The sequence below is a fragment of the Oryza brachyantha genome, chromosome 8 (assembly GCF_000231095.2).
Source record: "Oryza brachyantha chromosome 8, ObraRS2, whole genome shotgun sequence".
Taxonomy (NCBI): Eukaryota; Viridiplantae; Streptophyta; class Magnoliopsida; order Poales; family Poaceae; genus Oryza; species Oryza brachyantha.
The window spans coordinates 1,007,383-1,025,638 of record NC_023170.2 but is presented as its reverse complement, the minus strand read 5'-3'; the positions used below and the strand labels follow the sequence as shown (position 1 = coordinate 1,025,638).

General features: G+C 39.0%; 4 protein-coding genes across 5 annotated transcripts; 1 reads left to right on the top strand and 3 right to left on the bottom strand.

The window, feature by feature from the left end:
- Window positions 1-1,358: 1,358 nt before the first annotated feature.
- LOC102699329 (30S ribosomal protein S21, chloroplastic-like) lies at window positions 1,359-3,158 on the bottom strand. Its single transcript, XM_006659013.2, has 2 exons — window positions 2,745-3,158; window positions 1,359-1,835 (listed from the first exon to the last, which is right to left on the bottom strand). The coding sequence occupies exons 1-2, from the start codon at window positions 3,101-3,103 to the stop codon at window positions 1,718-1,720; spliced, it is 477 nt and encodes a 158-aa protein (XP_006659076.1). The 5' UTR covers window positions 3,104-3,158; the 3' UTR covers window positions 1,359-1,717.
- A 5,128-nt stretch (window positions 3,159-8,286) lies between these two features.
- Window positions 8,287-9,585, top strand: LOC102700822 (UPF0481 protein At3g47200-like). The gene has a single exon (XM_040526705.1). It carries the CDS (start codon window positions 8,287-8,289, stop codon window positions 9,583-9,585), a length of 1,299 nt encoding a protein of 432 aa, XP_040382639.1.
- A 3,649-nt stretch (window positions 9,586-13,234) lies between these two features.
- LOC107304791 lies at window positions 13,235-17,012 on the bottom strand. 2 transcript variants are annotated; one of them, XM_040527055.1, is made up of 4 exons: window positions 16,928-17,012; window positions 16,570-16,704; window positions 14,352-14,710; window positions 13,235-14,112 (listed from the first exon to the last, which is right to left on the bottom strand). In XM_040527055.1, the coding sequence occupies exons 3-4, from the start codon at window positions 14,697-14,699 to the stop codon at window positions 13,897-13,899; spliced, it is 564 nt and encodes a 187-aa protein (XP_040382989.1). In that variant the 5' UTR covers window positions 14,700-14,710; window positions 16,570-16,704; window positions 16,928-17,012; the 3' UTR covers window positions 13,235-13,896. The 2 variants fall into 2 exon arrangements, with proteins under 2 accessions (XP_040382989.1, XP_040382990.1); XM_040527056.1 differs by having other exon boundaries at window positions 16,570-16,696; window positions 16,928-16,956.
- Window positions 14,654-15,843, bottom strand: LOC102700547 (protein ALP1-like). The gene is made up of 3 exons (XM_015840401.2): window positions 15,733-15,843; window positions 15,415-15,640; window positions 14,654-15,334 (listed from the first exon to the last, which is right to left on the bottom strand). The coding sequence occupies exons 1-3, from the start codon at window positions 15,841-15,843 to the stop codon at window positions 14,988-14,990; spliced, it is 684 nt and encodes a 227-aa protein (XP_015695887.2). The 3' UTR covers window positions 14,654-14,987.
- Window positions 17,013-18,256: the final 1,244 nt, after the last annotated feature.

The following is an 18,256-nucleotide window of genomic DNA, read 5'->3' as shown; positions in this document are numbered from 1 at the left end:
ATAATTCTGAAGCCATTTTGATATGTTTTATGAAAAAGAAGTATTTCTTTGCTGCAAACACATAATAGCAGAACAAAAGCAAAAAACAAAAACAAAAAGATGATAGAGCTGTTCGGTATATTTGCAAACGAAAAATAATTTTGAAATAAAATTTTTATATATGTATTCTTAATGATCTAAAAGTTAATGATAAAAAATACGCTTTGGTGAAAAAACACTTAAAATTAACTCTAAATTTAAGGTTGAAAATTTAGTTTTTAGCTTAGAAGTATAAGCAGAAGCGAAAGATGGATGTGGATCATGATTGACAACATAAAAAAAAAGAAGAAAGAGAAGAAGAAGAAATACAGGTGGTGTCGGATGCTACGTTGCTGACACTAATTCCAGAACCAGAAGCAATCTTCGCTTTCTGTTGCTGTGCTGGAGCAGTCGACCTTTCTGCAAGAAAACTAGTGACCAACTGTGTATTTGCCAACTCAACAAAAAAAACACATAACAGAAGAACTGAGAAGAATGATCAAAGCCACAATGATTTGAGTTGCCTAATAATGCCAGAATCCGCGTGGCGAGATGGCATGCATATGGGGAGGAGGGCCACGAGCTTTCCTCTTCATTCTCCTTCCCTCTTCTTTTATCGTTTTCTCCATGTCGTTCTGGCTAAGACCTGTCCATCACACGCGTGCACTGCACAGTTTAACAGTTAGTACAAGAAGATTACGATCAAAATCTCAATTATTTGCAGTACTTATCCACACAGATTTGCAATGTAGAGTTTTCGAGGGCCAACAACAAGTGATTGCCAAAGAGCCCCAAATCCTACCAAACTTTGGGGTCACTGAATCTGGCCCATTAGCTATCATAGTCCAAGAAAAGAATAAGCCCTGTACTTAATGTAATATGCACTCCCTCCCTTCCACATCATCAGCATCGTCGTTTATTCAGTCTTGTCGTTAGTGTTTCACTTATCTTTATAAGCCAAAATTTAATTTTTTAACCTTAAATTTGAAGTTAAATTTAAGATTTTAAATCGTATTTTATTTTCTACTGTTTGCTTTTATATCGTTAAGAATACACATATAGAAGTTCTATTTACAACGTATTTTTTGTTTGCAAGTTCTATTTACAACTTATTTTTTGTTTTGTAAGTATGATGTTGGTTTTTTCCTTGAAAAAATGGAACAATGACCCCTATATAATGTTTCAGCCATACTTAGATTTATTAATTCTATGGATTAATAGATATGTTTTATACATGTTTTTTTTGCCGGGCCAGCCAAAGTAGGCCGACCAAATTTCATAAAGGTTTGAGAGAATGTAAGTGTTTTATACGTGTATTTAAATTCATTAGTATATGAATCTAGTGAGGGCTTAAATATCTTATAATGTGAAAAAAAAAAGTACGAGTAACATATATCACTGCAGTGCAGTTTGCAAGTCACGAGCTAAGTTAAGCAGACAGAAAACAAGGCACCTGAAGCAAGTTGGAGATTAACACACAACAGATGAATCAGATATTCAGACTACGTATTTTCGAACCTAGCAACTATACTTCACACCCAGAATGGAGGTTCACTACATCTTGGTCACAGATCAACTAGGAGTGTGTTGGGTAAGGTTTGCTCTACTACTGCTGCTGCTATCATCGATGAAAGAAGAACTGAAGTTGAAGCGTCGAAACGCTTCATCAGACAAAAAAGCATCAGTGTCTTTTCTTGGTTCATCTGTAAGAAGGGAGCTCTCCTCCAGGAAGCTCCCAATTGTCATGCTTATCATCATCCATGATTCCCTCCTTTGGTTCCTGCTCCTCATCAAATGGATATGGACCCTTGAAAGGCCTGCGGTAGAAATGATAGGACCAATTAAAAATAGCATGTAACAATCAAAATGACCTCAAGAGATGCTCTCAAATTACAAAGTAATCATGGATGATCCATTCATTGTACGCACTGCAATTTCAGAAGTACGTACACACTGTAATTTCAAGTGTATGCTACGTCGCTACTACCGTAATTTATGTACAATTGATGAATGATTTGGCACTTCGTAGCTGTTCCTACATGGAAATGCACGTCACCATAATGAATTCATAACTGAGAATAGGACCAATATGTCAATGGACAGAATCACAGAATAGAAGCAACATGATCATCACATACTAAAAAAACTGTCGGAGGATACTGAAGAACATAGCAGCTTTTACAAGGACTATATTTCCTGCTAAGAAAAGGGGATAATCTCTTAACCTCAATTACTTCCATTAAGGACAAGAATGATACTAACAATCAGTTCACTAGACGATCGATACAATCCAATTACCATATTCAGAAGAGCATAACAATAAGTAGCTTCAGAGCGCTGAAATGCTAATGACATTCAGATATGCCCAATGTATTGTAGCAATCTAAAATGACATGAAATTCCGCTAAAGAGGCATCATCGCATCCGTGTGATAAGTGAAATCAATCACTAAAATACCGAAGGGACCTAAGATGGAGCCCAAACAAGCTATGCTTATAGTTTTTGGGTGCATCATGCCAATTACTAGAACAGATCAAAGTGATCTGATGACGCTGAGGAAAAAAATGCATGGTTAATTAGCGCCTAAAATGGTATAATCACATGGAATGGATCATCAACCGGAGTAGAATCTGAGTAGAAGGCCGCAGCTAATCTGCAGCAAATTTTATCAGCAAGGCAGGATCACAGAACCAATCGACCGATGGAGCGACGGACGAGGGCCTCACCTCCGGCGAAACCTCCGGGCCGCGTTGCGGGACTTGCGCTTGCGCTTGTCCCGGGCGTCCTCGTGCCTCCGCCGCCGCCTGATCTCCTCCATGACGCCGGCGCGCGCCACCTCCCGCCTAAACCGCAGCAGCATCTCCTCCCCGTCCACCTCCTCGTCGCCCGCGTCCACCTTCGCGTTGTGGTACTTCGGGTTGGCGGACGGCGGGGCGGGTGCTACGGCGGAGGAGACCGAGAGGAGGGTGGCTGCGGGAGGGGATCGCCGCGGGAAGGACACGACGAAGGAAGCTCTGGTGTTCGCGTGGAGGGGACTAGCTGAAGGCGACGATATGATCCCCGCGGTGGCGGCGGCGGCGCACATGGTGGTGGTCGCCGGCGACGGGGACGCGCACACGCACAAGTTGGTGGGCTTTGGGTTTTAGGATGAGAAAACGGATGGGTGGAGGGAGGCAAAACTAGACTTTCTTGATGGGCCTCAGATATTGGGCCGAAGCAAACTGGGCCTACACAACGTGCTTAATTAGAGTGACTGGTTGACAAATAGTTTAAATTGATAATCAAGATTCGATTGGAAGAAAGCCCGTGCATATCAGTTTTGGTAATTATTAATTTTGAAGAAAACAAATAATGCGCTAAAGTGAGAATAGAAGACGGATACAACTCAAATTTATTAACTAAATATCAAGAGTCCGCGTACCTGAACATTTTTGTTTAACACGAATTTTGAATATATTCTCTGTGTACGAGCCTCGTCGATGTGTATTGTGCAATGTCAGGCTAGCACACTTAATTGCATCATAGCTATACGTAAATCGAGCAAGATTAGCATGGTACGTGGACGAAGGACAATTAATTAAACATGGTATTGCAATAAGAAAGTTAATTACCCGTATAGATTGCAGTTGCAATGATGAAAAATGCACACACACACACACCTTTCGATTTGTGCATCAGCGTGCCAATCTCTGAAATTTACGTCGAAAGGTGAGTCCGGATAGGTATCGTGTTGAATTTCCGATGAGAAATCAATATCAGTGAGAAAAATAGCATCTAAGCTGGTGAGGTCTCGCGGCAAATATAAGAAATGTCATCGATAAATGTTTAAGTCTAAGAAATGATATTGATGGAAACAAGTCCTATGAAATATCATGTACAAATGACTTTGTCTGATAAATTTGATACAAATGACTTTGTCCGATAAATTCAATCGTCGTTAGGGTTTCTTTCATCTGTATCGTTAAATACATTGTTTATCTAGCAATTAATGAAGAAAGGCTAACATAACCCATCGATGACATTTCTTAGAATTAAGTGTTTGTCAATGACATTTTCTTAAATTTTCTCCTTAATTACCTAGAAAATCATTCTTTGGTTAACCTAAGGACTCTCTCAAAATGACTATAAGTAACTAACGAAATACAGACCTACATTAATATATCATTCATGCCCAATCTCATTTTTTAATTTTTTTTCTATTAATCTTTTTAAAAATAGTTTTTCATTTGAAAATATCTGATCTATGCTCCCAACTCAGTTAGTAGGCGAAATATAGAAAATGTCCACTAGCTAGATGCGAAATCTGATGTGGTAGACAGCAAGGGGCAGTCATTTAACGGTCTTATGATAGGGCGGTACTCCCTCCGTTTTATAATGTAAGATGTTTGATATTATTGTTTACAATGTTTGACCATTTATCTTATTTAAAAAAATATGAAAATATCTTTTAAGTTGCTTGTGACCTACTTTATTATCAAAAGAATTTTAAGCACGAATTATCGTTTTTTATATTTATACTAAATTTTTAAATAAGACGAATGATTAAACGGTACAACCAAAAAAGTCAAACATCTTATATTATGGAACATCTTATATTATGGAACAGAGGAAGTAGAATTTTGCAAGCGGTAGAAGGTCAATTTTTCCAAGAAAAACCAACCATATATGATCCGCATGAGTGCATGACCACCTCGCGTACATAAGTCTCCACTCACTTGCAGCCTTACCTTTTCAATTCTGGTTACATTTTATATGTTTAAATTTAATTCTTTTAACTTTAAATTTGAGGTTGATTTTAGAAAAAAAATTATTGTAATTTATTTTTTAGTCTTAGCTTTTAGATCGCTGAGATCACGTATATAATTTTTTTTCTAATGTATCCTCTTTATTTCAAAATATAAACATTTCTAAATTGTTCAACAGAAATTAATGTTAAGTAAAAAAACTTCGATGCCTCTTAATATATGATGAATGAAGGTGAGAGGATATATAAGGGTAAGATAGAAACCAATTTGAATATAAAGTGATCGATAAGGAACATATTGTTATATTGTTATGGATAGTATTAGAAATTCTTTTTTTTCAAAACAAATGGAACATTTCTAAATTCTTTTTTTTCTACAAGAACAGCAGAAAGGCCAATTTTTTCAAGAAAAACTCCAACACAAGTCTCCACTCACTTTTTTTTTTTGAATCAGTCTCCACTCACTTAGCCTTACCTTCCACCTCTGGCTATGCTTATAAGTTAAAATTTAATTTTTTAACTTTAAATATGAAGTTGATTTTAGAAACTTTTTGTTGTAGTTTATTTTTTTTAAGATAGTTATAAGATAGTTAAGAGCACATATCTAGAAATTTTATTTACAAATTATTTTTATTTTTAAATATGTCATTTGGATCATTCCTGGTATTATATCTCTCACCTCAACTGCTTGCATGCATACGCACATATGCATTAGCGAATTTTAAATATTTTTTTTAAATTATTTATATATTTGTTCTTATAGTGTTACATCAAAATTATTCAAAAGCCTCCCAGCCCTCCTCGTGGCTCGCTCGCCACACTGGCATGGCACTTCGGCATCGGCGGTATCATGCACGCTCAACGTGAAGGCGAAGTGAAGTTTGGCTAGATATTTGGATGTTTCAGCCAATGTGTTTCGATGTTTTTTTTTATGTTGGATTGAAATATTTCAATAGGTACTTTGATGTTATTTCATAGCCATTGGAGAGCAGTAAGAGCTATATTTGAAATGATACTTTTTTTTGCAATTTTTTTATGTTTGAGTTGATATTTTTAATGTTATAATGTGTTAAACCAAAATGTTGCAGTGACTTTTTTCATGTTACTTTTTTTTAATCTTTTGATAAACATGATGTGTTGTTTCAGTATATGAAAACTCAATGTTTTATAATATAAAGCTAAAAGTGCTTCAGAGTGTGTTTCACCACTTTAATAGCTGTAACATTTTTTCGTGCACAATGAAACATTTCTTTCCTATGTGATGAAACACCATCAATTTTTTTAAAACATTGTGCGTCCAATTCGAGGCGGTTCTACAAAGGGAATAAATATTCACGGTAGGGAGGTTTGCCTTATCGTATTTGCTCTTTCTGCAAGTCACATTTAAAAAAAATATTCCATCAAGACTGCTTCTACCTATCCTCTTTATTCTAGAATATAAATATTTCTAAATTGTTTAACAAAAATTAATGTTAAGAAGAGAAAACTTTGGTGCCTCTTAAAATGTGATGAATGGAGGTGAGAGGATATATGAGGGTAAGATAGCAACCAATTTGAATATAAAGTGATCCATCAGGAACATATTGTTATGGATAGTATTAGAAATGATCATATTTTCAAAACAAATGGACTACAAATGTTGTAGGATTTACGTAATTTTAATAAATATATTGTCTCCCCTGTGGCCTTGGCGCTCTCTCGTCCATGCTGCTTCCTCCGAAGCTCCACCTTCGCATTGCCTCACCATGTAGCGTCAATAGTACTAGATAATAGTACTAGATGATACTAGATAGCAATCATACTGATACTAGTTGATATCATCTGACAATAGATAATAACGATCAGTATCATCCGGTACCAATTATTATCATCACATGCTCGTAACTTCTTTTGTCCAGACGAGATCTCGTCCTCCGGTTGATCTAAAAATTAAGAGTTTGTTTGAGAAGCTTTAGATTCTGAGAAGCAACTGCTTAGTAGCCAGTTTCTGAGAATCTGGAAAAGCTCCTAAACTTAGCTTCTCCAGCTTCTGGATTCTTAGTTTATTTTTTAGAATTTGTAACTACAGATTCTTAAAAGCTGTGAGCCGTTTAGGATAGTTTCTGGCAGAAATAATTTTTAGAAAAAACTGTAGTTAGGAGAAGCTTCCCTACACATGCTCTAGAGCACCATACATGCGACAAACGAACAAAGCAAAGAATGGTACTAGAATAAACGACTGCAATATGCTGAATGCATGCGCGCTTCGCCAAAAAAAAAAAAAAAAGCCAGCATGCGGTGCCTAAGACGAACCAAATACCCTATAAGATGACTTAAGTGCCTGCTTACCCAAACTAAAAATTGGATGGAGCTTAGACAGTTAAAATAGTATTGACCTTAATATTTTGAACGGTTGCACATGTTGAAGCTGTTGAAGTAGATCTACTCAAAGAAACGATTTTACCATTCTTAAAAAGATACCAGAGAAGATACCAGAAAACACCATTATTTTTTATGTAAAATTTGAGAGCTTTTTTACCATCTTTGAAAAAGTATCTCAAGGTATCACACTTTTTAGTGTAAAAGGTATGATATCTTAAAGTATATATATTGTACCTTAAGATACCAAAAATTTATACTAAGAGTTTTTTATTATCTTTGAAAAGTATCTTAAGGTAACAAGAATTTTTGTACAAATTTTTTGTACCTCAAGGTACTATACTTTTTACACTAAAAAGATGGTACTTTGAGTTAGTTTTTCAATGATGGTAAAAAGTTTTTGTACTAAAATTCTTGATACCTTGAGATACTTTTTAAGAATGGTAAAAAAAACTCAAAATTTGGTATATTCTAGTATCTAAAATACCAAGAGGTATCAAATTTAGGCTTTTTTACTATCCTTAAAAAGTACCTCAAGACATCAAGAATTTTAATACAAATTTTTGGTACCTCAAGGTACCATATATTTTAGTGTAAAAAGTATGGTAACTTGAGGTACCAAAATTTTGTACTAAAATTTTTGTTACCTTAAGGTATTTTTCAAGGATGATAAAAAACTCTCAAATTTTACATAGAAAATAGTGATACCTCCTGATACCTGCTCAAGCATGAGAAAAATACTCACGACAGAATGAAAGGTAAGAATGATCACACGAGCAGCAGAGACAGAGTGTTGAGAAGGCTTATATATGCTGCTCCTAGCTTGGAACATACAGTGGCAAAGATTGTGGAGAAGGAAAAGAATCGGTATAAAGATTAGTTTTGTCGATCAAGCTCAGGCAAAGCGACATGCTTGAGCCATCAACCTAAGTATCTGACAGACAGACGAATGTACCTTATACGTACGTGTCACTCGATCTTAGAGCTAGCTGCATGCATGCATGCTTGCTACCTATAAATACCAGCTGCTAGAAACTGAAATTATCTATCTATTAGCCAATTACCGGTAGGCTTGATTAATCTGTGAGGAATAACACTTAGCCGCCGCCATGGCTGCCGGCGAAGCAGTGGTAATAGATATAAGTTTGAAGCGTATACAAGAGAGAATGGACAAGATACCGGTGCTGGGCCTGGACGACGACATCCTCGACGCCGCCGCTCGGCAGATCAGCAGGATCCACGTGTTCCCTCGAGGCCTCCGAGGGATCGGCGGCCCCGACGACCGGTACACCGTGCCTTCCTTCGTCGCCATTGGCCCCTACCACCATGGCCAGCCTCACCTGCAGGACATGGAGGAAGTCAAGCTCGCGGCGGCGAGACGCTTCGTGGCGGAGTCGAAACGCTCTCTGGAAGATGTCTACGTCGAGCTCCTGTCCGTCGTCGGCGACGTGCGGGGCTGCTACGCCGAAGAAGAAAAGGTCAGGTTTTTCAGAGACGCCGACTTGGCCACCATGATGCTGGTGGACGGCTGCTTCCTACTGCAATTCATGGCTGGCAGCAAAGACAGGATGCTGTCGTCGGAGTATGGCATCCTCAAGGACATGATGCTGCTCGAGAACCAGATCCCATGGCTGGTGCTCGAGACTCTCATGAAGTTCCATGACGTGGACGTGGACGGCTTTGTTGCCGAGGTGGGCGACAGTTTCTTCCCCAGGGAGGAAGGCGAAGGCTGCTGTTCATGGATCCAATCCGTCTGTGGATCATGGCAGTGCCGGAACAGTACTGAAGCGCTCGAGAGAAGCGTCCATGGCGGCCAAATCTACAAAGCTCGCAAGCCGGCGCACCTCCTCGACCTCCTCCGGTTGAGCCAGATATGGTGCATGCCCCAGGAACACATCGACTACATGCCGGGCCACGTGTCGTTGCTGTCCAGCAGCGCCGTCGAGCTGGCGCAGATCGGCGTCAACCTGAGGGCCAGCGCGGCGGCGTGGTTCGGGGACATGAGCGTCCGGAAGGGCCGCTTCTGCGGCGGCGAGTTGTCGCTGTCGCCGGTGTTCCTGAACGACGTGACGGCCTGCTGGCTGGTGAACATGGCGGCCCTGGAGGCGGCCGGCGGCAACGCCGTGAACGGGTCCGCGGTGAGCTCGTACCTGTCGGTGCTGGCGATGCTGATGGACAGGGAGGAGGACGTGCAACAGCTGCGGGGGCGGCGCGTGGTGCTCAGCACCTTCAGCAACACGCAGACGCTGGAGTTCTTCAAGCGCATCGGCCAACACCTCAGCTTCCACGGCCGCTACTTCGCCGTCTTGGAGCAGATCGAGGCGTACCGGTGGAATAGGCCGGTGATGATCTTCCTCAATAAACTCCTCTATAATGGCTTCAAGACCATGACCATTGCTTCCCTCGCCTCCATTGTCGGCGTGCTCGTCGGCATTTTCAAGACTCTCTACGACAAACAAAACTAACTACTATGCGCGGTAGCACGTACTACATTTTACGGCCAGTATATATCCACGTGTGTTCCATTTAGTCATTTCAGTGCTTTATTTTTGAATTTTCAATTGTTTAGATTTTATTTCTAAGCATCTGATTTGTTCTAAAATCACTATAACGATTGAAATAATGAGAATCAACCAGGCATGCTTATATCGTGGTACAAAATTTGGATCCTATAAATTTTTATATTTTAGGGTAGAGGGAATATGTTCTTTTTCATATAATAGCATATATTTTAATATACTGTGAAAAATGTTGAGAAGAGCGATATATTTTTAAAAAAAATCTGACCTTACATCATCAAATTTAAATATTTGATATTCTAATTGACATAGTAATTTACATGTTCATAAAATAAATGTGATGGATCATTTAAATTTTCTTAATAATACAATAGATCAAATGTTATAATTATTTCTTTCTTCTATTCATGTTTATCTTCAAGTTATTAGTAGCATCTTTACACTATCTCTAATGACGTCATTCCACCCATTAAAGATGTCATTTTGTATCTGTTGATGGTAGGCCTTGGAGATCTGCTTAATTCCAGCGTAAGTCCTAAATCTTCGAATTCAAGGCGTGCCAGTAGAGTTAACCCTGCAATCGATAAGGAATAAACAAAGTTAAATTCAATCAACTGATCAGCCTTTGACATGATGGTTGATATGGTAACCAGCTGATTTAATCTAAAAGAGCTGTAATAAATCAATGGGCTTCATGATAATAGTGATAATAATCAGTATAAATAGACTGGCCAAATACAATTAGTTAGGCCGCGTTCGGCTAGGGGAGGGGATAAGTTATCTTAGCCCCCTCAGTTTTCCGTGTGCACGTTTCCCAAATTGCTAAATGGTGTATTTTTTTACAAAAATTTTCTATAGGAAAATTATTTAAAAAAACCATATTAATCTATTTTATTTTTTAATAATAATAACTAATTAATCATGTACTAATATATTAATACGTTTTTCGCGCCGGATAACTAACCCTCCTCACCCCAAATGAATGTGGCCTTAGTAATTAATTATCTATTAACTATCATTATTAGCACCCCAACCCTTCAAGAATCTCTTAATGCACCCCTGTTTTTTATGCCAGAAGTCTAAGATATAAGAGACATCTCTATCAGGGAATTTTTGAATTACTAAATTATGGAAGTTGTCAACCAGGGTCCAACTAGATTCAAACTTAAATTATTTAGGAATCTGCAAAACCATGTCTCCAGTACACAGAAGTAAGGGGGAATGATCAGAGCCTACCCTAGTTAGAGTAACTAAGGAGGCCTGAGGATAATGAAGCTCCCAATCCGAAGAAATCAAAACTCTATCTAGGACAATTTGAATAGGGCAAGCTTGTTTATTTGTCCAAGTGAAAGTAGTCCCAGATCTCTCCATCTCTCTCAAAGAGGTAGAATGAATAAAATTGTTAAACATTCTCACAACTCTTTCATCAACGTTATCATTAGATTTCTCCCATCTCTATCTGTACATATTAAAATCTCCTCCCAAAATCATAGGGTTCTGATTATCTATCACAAAATTCGATAGATCACCAAGGAAAGGGTATTTATCATCTACATTTATAGGTCCATAGATATTTAAAATATCCCACTTAAAGCCATCATCTCTATTTCTAACAGACCTGCTAATGAAGTGAGAGCCAACGTGAGAATCCAAAATCTCAAAGTAGTCTATATTGATCCCAGTAATCAAACCTCCAGAAGCACCAACAGAGGGTTTAATAAACCAATCATAATTCTTGTTGCCCTGGAGATGTTGAAACTCAGAACAAGAAAAGCTCTCCTTCTTTGTTTCTTGCACACAAACAACATCAACTTTATGGGTGCTAATCAAATCCCTTAGTTGGTCTCTTCTAGCCTTATTACCTAAACCTCTAGCATTCCAAAAAAGAACAATCATTTCCTACTTTTAGTTTTAACACCCCCTCTCTTTTTTGGCTCACACACCTCTTTTTCAGATAGGTGTATTTCATTCAACTCTAAAAAATCTTCCTTAGAACTTCCTACAGAACTCTCATTTTGATTCAGCTCTTTTTCCTTTTCCACTCTAACTCAGCAACCCTAGCCTGTGCTAATTCCTTAGCTTTTATAATATCAATGTTTGAGTCAATCTCTTTTTGGGAAGACCCCAGGGATACACCAACATTTAGGGCAATATTATTTAAAGTTTCAAAATCAATAGACTGAAAAATAGCAAAAGAATTACAAATGTTACCTGGCTCTTCTAAATTCTTCTTCTTGGCCAACATTTCAGTTCTTTTCTGCACAGGTATGGCCTGATCTTTATTTCTATCACTCTTCCTCTTAGCTAGGATAGTTTTCAACTCTTTTTTCTTCTTCTGTTTCTTACGAGATACAATTTCAAAGGACTCAATCACTTCTATTTCTTCTTCAGCTCTCAGCCTCTCTATATCAGAGTTAGTGGGGATATCACATTTTTCAGATTCTTCTAGAGTTTCAATGTCTAGCTCAAATGGGACCGGGCCTAATCCTTTACTGGTTTCTTCTGGCATATCTATTAGAGCAGCACTTAAGGGTAACACCTCTTCTTGAGATTCCTACAGAGTCTCCTGGATAGATTGTACCCAGACCACTATACCATGTCAACCTCCATTTCAGAAGAACTAAGGATCATCTCATTGCCAGCTGAGACCCGACTGAATTTCGAACTAGAGGATTTTCCAGAGAAAGGTGGGGCAGAAGCAGATCCTTTAGGAAATTTTTTTTGTTTCAGGCTTTTATCAAAGAAAGGATCCTTACTACCATCTGCATCCCCTAGATCATCAACATCGTCATCCTCATTGTCATCTTTCTTTTCAGAAGGAGGGGGAGGAGGAATATCATGAGACTTTCTTTTAAAACCTTTTGGTTCCAATCTAACTTTGTAACCCACTTTGTTGATATAGATCAACATTGAGATAAACAGCTCATTAGGCTCCCTACAAGCCAATCTCACCCTAATAGGTCCATCTATCTCTAAACTCTTTTCATCTAAGGATTCATATTCACCCACCAGCTCAGTAATTGCTTTGATAGATAATTCATCTCTAGCTATTTTTGGCACTCCAAAAAATTTAACAATATCTTCAGAGGGAAACGTAACTAAGAGGTTGTTTGGATAGGTGACTCAAGTTGCCACGCCTATGGTTAGGCATTTGCCGATGTTATGGCATGCCTAACTGTGTGCTAAAATTGAGCTGTTTGGTTGATAGTCTAAAATGTGGCAATTTTGCTGAGGCTGGTGTTTGGATTCTTGTCATAGTTACGTGCCAAAGTTTTGGCAAATTATGTGGCAATTGTTTGGATGGTGCCAAACTTCAATATGGTTACCTCTAATAAATTGGTGGTGAGATTACCACCCTCAAGGTATATGAGCTATATATTATTTTAGCATACATGTTCCACTATATACTTATCCCTCAAATTATTAAGTATTTTTTGTAAAGAATGTTGAAAATCTAATTAAACAAAATGTATTCATATAATAAATAACGAATAGTGATTTCCATTGGACAAGCTAGAAAATCAACTTAGAAAGAAAAGTCTGCAGTACCGATAAACAATAAACCATTGAAGATAAATTCACAACATATTTATAATATAAGCAGAAAGAGCATGCTTCTGCGTCATCAGTTCATAATCATAGTTCTACTGATATTCAAAAGCAATCACAAGGTCCCAATATAGTATATAAGAACGTCTACATCTACTCTAATCTTAACCAAAAGTAACTACTTTGTGCCTAACATGTTAACGAGGTTCCATTATACCCGATTACTTTTTTTCTAACATAGCAAAAGGTCAACAAATACTAAGAAGCATGCAACTAGACCCATCCATCTATCTCAGTGTCCCAGCATCTCGCTCACATAAGAATTGGTACACCCAAGTTTCTAATGTTGTGTCACTTGAACCAGTGAGAAATCCACGCATTCCTTCATTTTTCTTGGCGACCCAGGTATTTTCCAACACTAATTTTATCATTAGTGGTAATGGTAAGGGCCTCTACCCTTTTCCACAATGTAGCATGAGGGTCAGAAAGTTGTGGCACTGGGGGTGGAGAAGGAGCACTAGCAAGATTCTTCAACAAATGATCCATTGTGTTGCCAATTTTCTCAGCAGCATCTGTGAGACGACTCTTAGGCTTTGGTTGCTTCTTACTTGGGGACTTTACTCCTCTTGCCCGCTTTGCACCAAGTCGAGAAGTGCTAGGAGAGCAATTATCTGGGCTTGATGTACGCTTACGACCAACAGGAGATGGTTATGTGTCAGAGTCTTCTGCAGCAATGTCAATAGGATGTGGATAACTAGCCATATCATTCATCCCTTCCCAGTCACTGTTATCAGATTTGCTATCAACATCCATGTATGTTTGCTGATATATGGCAAGAGAACCATCTGCATTGCTGCCTGAGAAAAGCTCTTGCATCTCATGAAAGTATTTGATTGGCTTAGCAAGTAGGCGCCTGTCCCTAACCTACATGTTCATACAATATTACGAGAAAAAGCAAACCATAAAACATTAATAAGCAGCAAATTATAAGCCTAATTGGATATAACTTATATTTCAACAAAATCATTGCAATAGGTTATGATTCATGAGCTCACAGAACTATTCATTTTGCTATAATCACAACTATATATTGTCTAGTAAAATGTCACTAACAAAGCCCATATAATTAATAGAAAAAAGGAGTTTAGACATCAGATACTTACTTTTAGGCAAGCCTTTTCAGACTCTGATATAGTCAATTTGCACTTAGTAGCATCAAACCCATTTCCACTCTTGTTTAATGCCCTCTCAACTATCTTCCAGTTCTCTTTGTAATGTCTGTAGTGACAGGAAACTTGGGCAAATGTTACACCCATAGCAAACTCTTTGTTTAAGGCATCAGCACATTTCAGATGATGCTGACTCTTCCACACAAACCCTGCATGTTGGTCTTTCTTATACTCAATGAACCAATCAAGCATGAACTTAGTGTGTTCCTCATCCCAGCTAATTGATCTCTCACGGGTAGACCCTTCAACCTCCACCTTCCCCTTTCCTTTCCATTTCCCCATTTTGTATTTGTCTATAAACAAATGAATGCAATATGATATAGCAATGTAATCAATAAGATGGAGTAGCATGAGCAAGCAGCTATGTAATACTGAGCAAACAAAGTATTTATTACATAGATAAGTCCAACATTCACAACATAATAATAAAGAACTAGAAGTACCCATTCACAACTACATGGGACCAATGTTCTCATTTTGACCAACTTTATCTTCCCACATAGCATGTGCCATCTGATCTCGTTTAAGCACCCAAGCTTGACACTCATGACGTATATCACGGTATATCCTCTAGCTCCTTGGCAAGGTTCTATACCAAGAAGCATCATCATAGACATATTCATCATCACCATTATCTAATATCCAATTGTGAAGCGCACAACAAGCAATCACAATCTTGACTTGAGTTTTCAAAGGGAGATTTGGTTGACTCTTGAGGATATTAAATCGATTTTTCAGGGTACCAAATGCTCGTTCGATTGTTGTTCTACATGAGGAATGGCGAAGGTTGAACAATTCTTTATCATTTTCAGGTTGCCTAGCATCTTTGTATTCTTTAAGGTGATAACGAACACCGCGGTATGGGGGTAGTATACCAGGTCTTGCTGCATATCCAGCATCAGCGAGGAAAAATTTTCCTATAACATGGACATGTCTTAAAGTTAGTGGCAAACTGAAGTTATGGTTGACATACTTAAATGATTTAATTAAAGTTCACCTTCTGGTATTTTTAGTCCACTAGGGCGGCTTAGAGCATCTTGAAGCACATGTGAATCATGGGCTGATCCCTCCCAACCAGCAAGGACATAGATAAATCGCAAATCAAAATCAACAGCCGCAAGGACATTTTGAGTGGGACTGGACTTTCTACCCCTAAATCTATTCTGCATATGTGCAGGGACACATACTGGTACATGAGTACCATCCAACGCTCCTATGCATCCCTAAGAAAAGAAAAGAAATGAATGTCCCATTAGTCTAACATGTAAATTCATTATATGATGAGCATTCTACATATTAATTTTGTGTTGTTTACCTCAAAATACGGGTGGAATCTTCCTGGGCTACTTGTAATCTTTGGATGGGTTTCAGTGCTTCTGAGGTATATTAGTTCTTTAGATATTGAAACGTGAATCCAGAACAGCATTGAAGTACCTACTAACTGTTTCACCCGATCGATAAAACTCAAAACCAACAGACCTATTAGACCATTTGTGTCCCACTACATGCATGAACATTGCAACCTATTCTTCCACTGTCACATGCAGGGTGTCTACTAAAAGACCACGTGATCTGAGATGCCCACAAAGCCTATGAAAAATGGCTTTTCGCATGCGGAGCTCGGAAACACAATTAGCCTCGGTACCATTAAATAAACGATTTAACCGTGCATTTCGCTCCACATCTCTAAGAAGCATTGGTGAATATGTTACACCTTCTCGCTGCTTTTTTCTCATGTCAACCAAATATGAGTAACTAGCTAGGCATATAGCAATAGCAACTAGCAACCTTCTCTTCCATATGCAGTATTGGTAGTAGTAGTTGAAGAAATACTGTAAATATAGTTGCTTCCTTTCGTCCATCTAAGCAATTAAAATAGACTAAATTAATAAATGTCAAAAACAAAAAGAAACAACATTCCATCAGAATAATTAATACATAGTAACCGGGATATTTTTTTTCCTTATCATAATTATAGGAATGCTTGCATAACACATCCAGCAATAAAACTCCAGGCCAACAGTATTTTGCAAACTCAGCCCAGACAAGAACAAAACAAATACTATAATTTTTTTCCCAAGTAAAGAAATGTCCAATTAGTACCCAATATTCAAATCACTAAAAAGAAATCCAAATAGGCACATGTGCTTACCGTGATGAAACCTGCTTTCACGTTAGCGTGGATTGCGGAATGTGAGTGAGGCAGTACGGCCAGTCTACCACTCCACCCACACAAGCAACTTCACCAAAATGAATTGTCATTGCAGCCTACTCCATTTCTTGAACTCTTATGAACGGAACAAGTTAGAATATCAATTTGGAGGAAATGAATATATGAATCTAAATGAGATGGAAGGGATGGAGACAAATTAAAGTAATAATTGGATTACTCCATTTCTTGAGCACCGATCAGATATGGATTTTGAAGAAAAAGTAGGGGATCTCAATGGGATGCATGAGCTAGATGGAAGAAGGCAGAGGAGAAAAGAAAGGGAAAGGGGAATACTAACCTGCTGCTGGTTGGAGTTCACGAGAGAAAGAAGAGAGTGGAGAGAGAAGAGTGAGATAGAGCTGAGGGGATAATAAAGATTGGAGTTGGTGTAGGCTGTCCTAGGAGACTGTGAGCTTCGCGCGTTTTTTTCTTGTTTGGCGCCAGAATTTTGGAACCTTCCTGGATTTTCTTTGGTGCTTCGCGCCACACACCATACAGAAGGTGACCATAACATCAGCTTTAACGCTCTCACGCGCTTCACGCCGCAAGCGAGGCGATCGATTTCCTCGCCACAAGTTTGGCCCAAAAAGCTATGACACAGCACTCGACAGCTGCCGGACTTTCTTTGGCAACCTAATATGTGGTAGTCTAACAAACAATAGGCTAACAAGTTGTGGCATGACTAAGTTGAGTTGTGGCAACTAGAGTCACCTATCCAAACAACCCCCTAAGAACTCAATCTCATTCAGCTTTTTAACCTTTCATTCCCAGGTGAGATCAGAGAAAATATGATTCAGTTCCATCTCTATTTTTTCCACGTACCCCTCACCCTCAATAATTGACAGAATACCTCTAACAGGGGATTTTTCCAACTTAGCCACAGAAGTATCAATATTCAGACTGAAAAACCCATGACCTGGGATGCCAAAACCACACATCCTAACATATCTCTTAGCAGGGTTAGCAGAAATAGCATTGGTTGGGCAGTTAGACGCAATGTGACCCGTGTTGTGGCAAGCATAGCACAACGGAGGATTGAAACAATTTGCCTGATGCTGTCCTTCCTTCCCACATTTGAAGCATTTAATCGGGTTCTTCGAAACACCACCTCTCATATCAACATCTCTACGAACACCATCTCTTGGGTTGAAAGAGATATTGGGGATCGGAGTATTTCTTACCTCATGAGGTTGGGGTTGTCGGGGAAATTTTTCATTTGGACGTCCTCCACCCCCATGACCATGAGAGATCGGAGGAGGGAACTGGGATTGATTTGGCCATCGCCCCACTGTCAGACTTTGGGGGCGGCGTCCACGAAATATTTTCAAGTTCATTTCGTTCTACCCAGGGATCTGACACCCACCCCCAGACATGGGCCGAGAACCAGCTGGGCCGCCATGGCCGCCATGCACGGTGGGAGGGTCTTCCCCTGTCGTCTCGCTCAGAACAGCCATCGAGCACAGCTGCTGCTTTCCCTCGTGGCTCACAAACCACCAAAAGTTGTTGAAACATTTGCGCGCGCACCGCCATGATGCTCGTTGACGGCTGCTTCCTCCTGCAGTTCATGATAGATAACAGGGCAGGGCACCTCCTCCGGTTCAGCCTGATATTTCTCATGCCCTAGGAT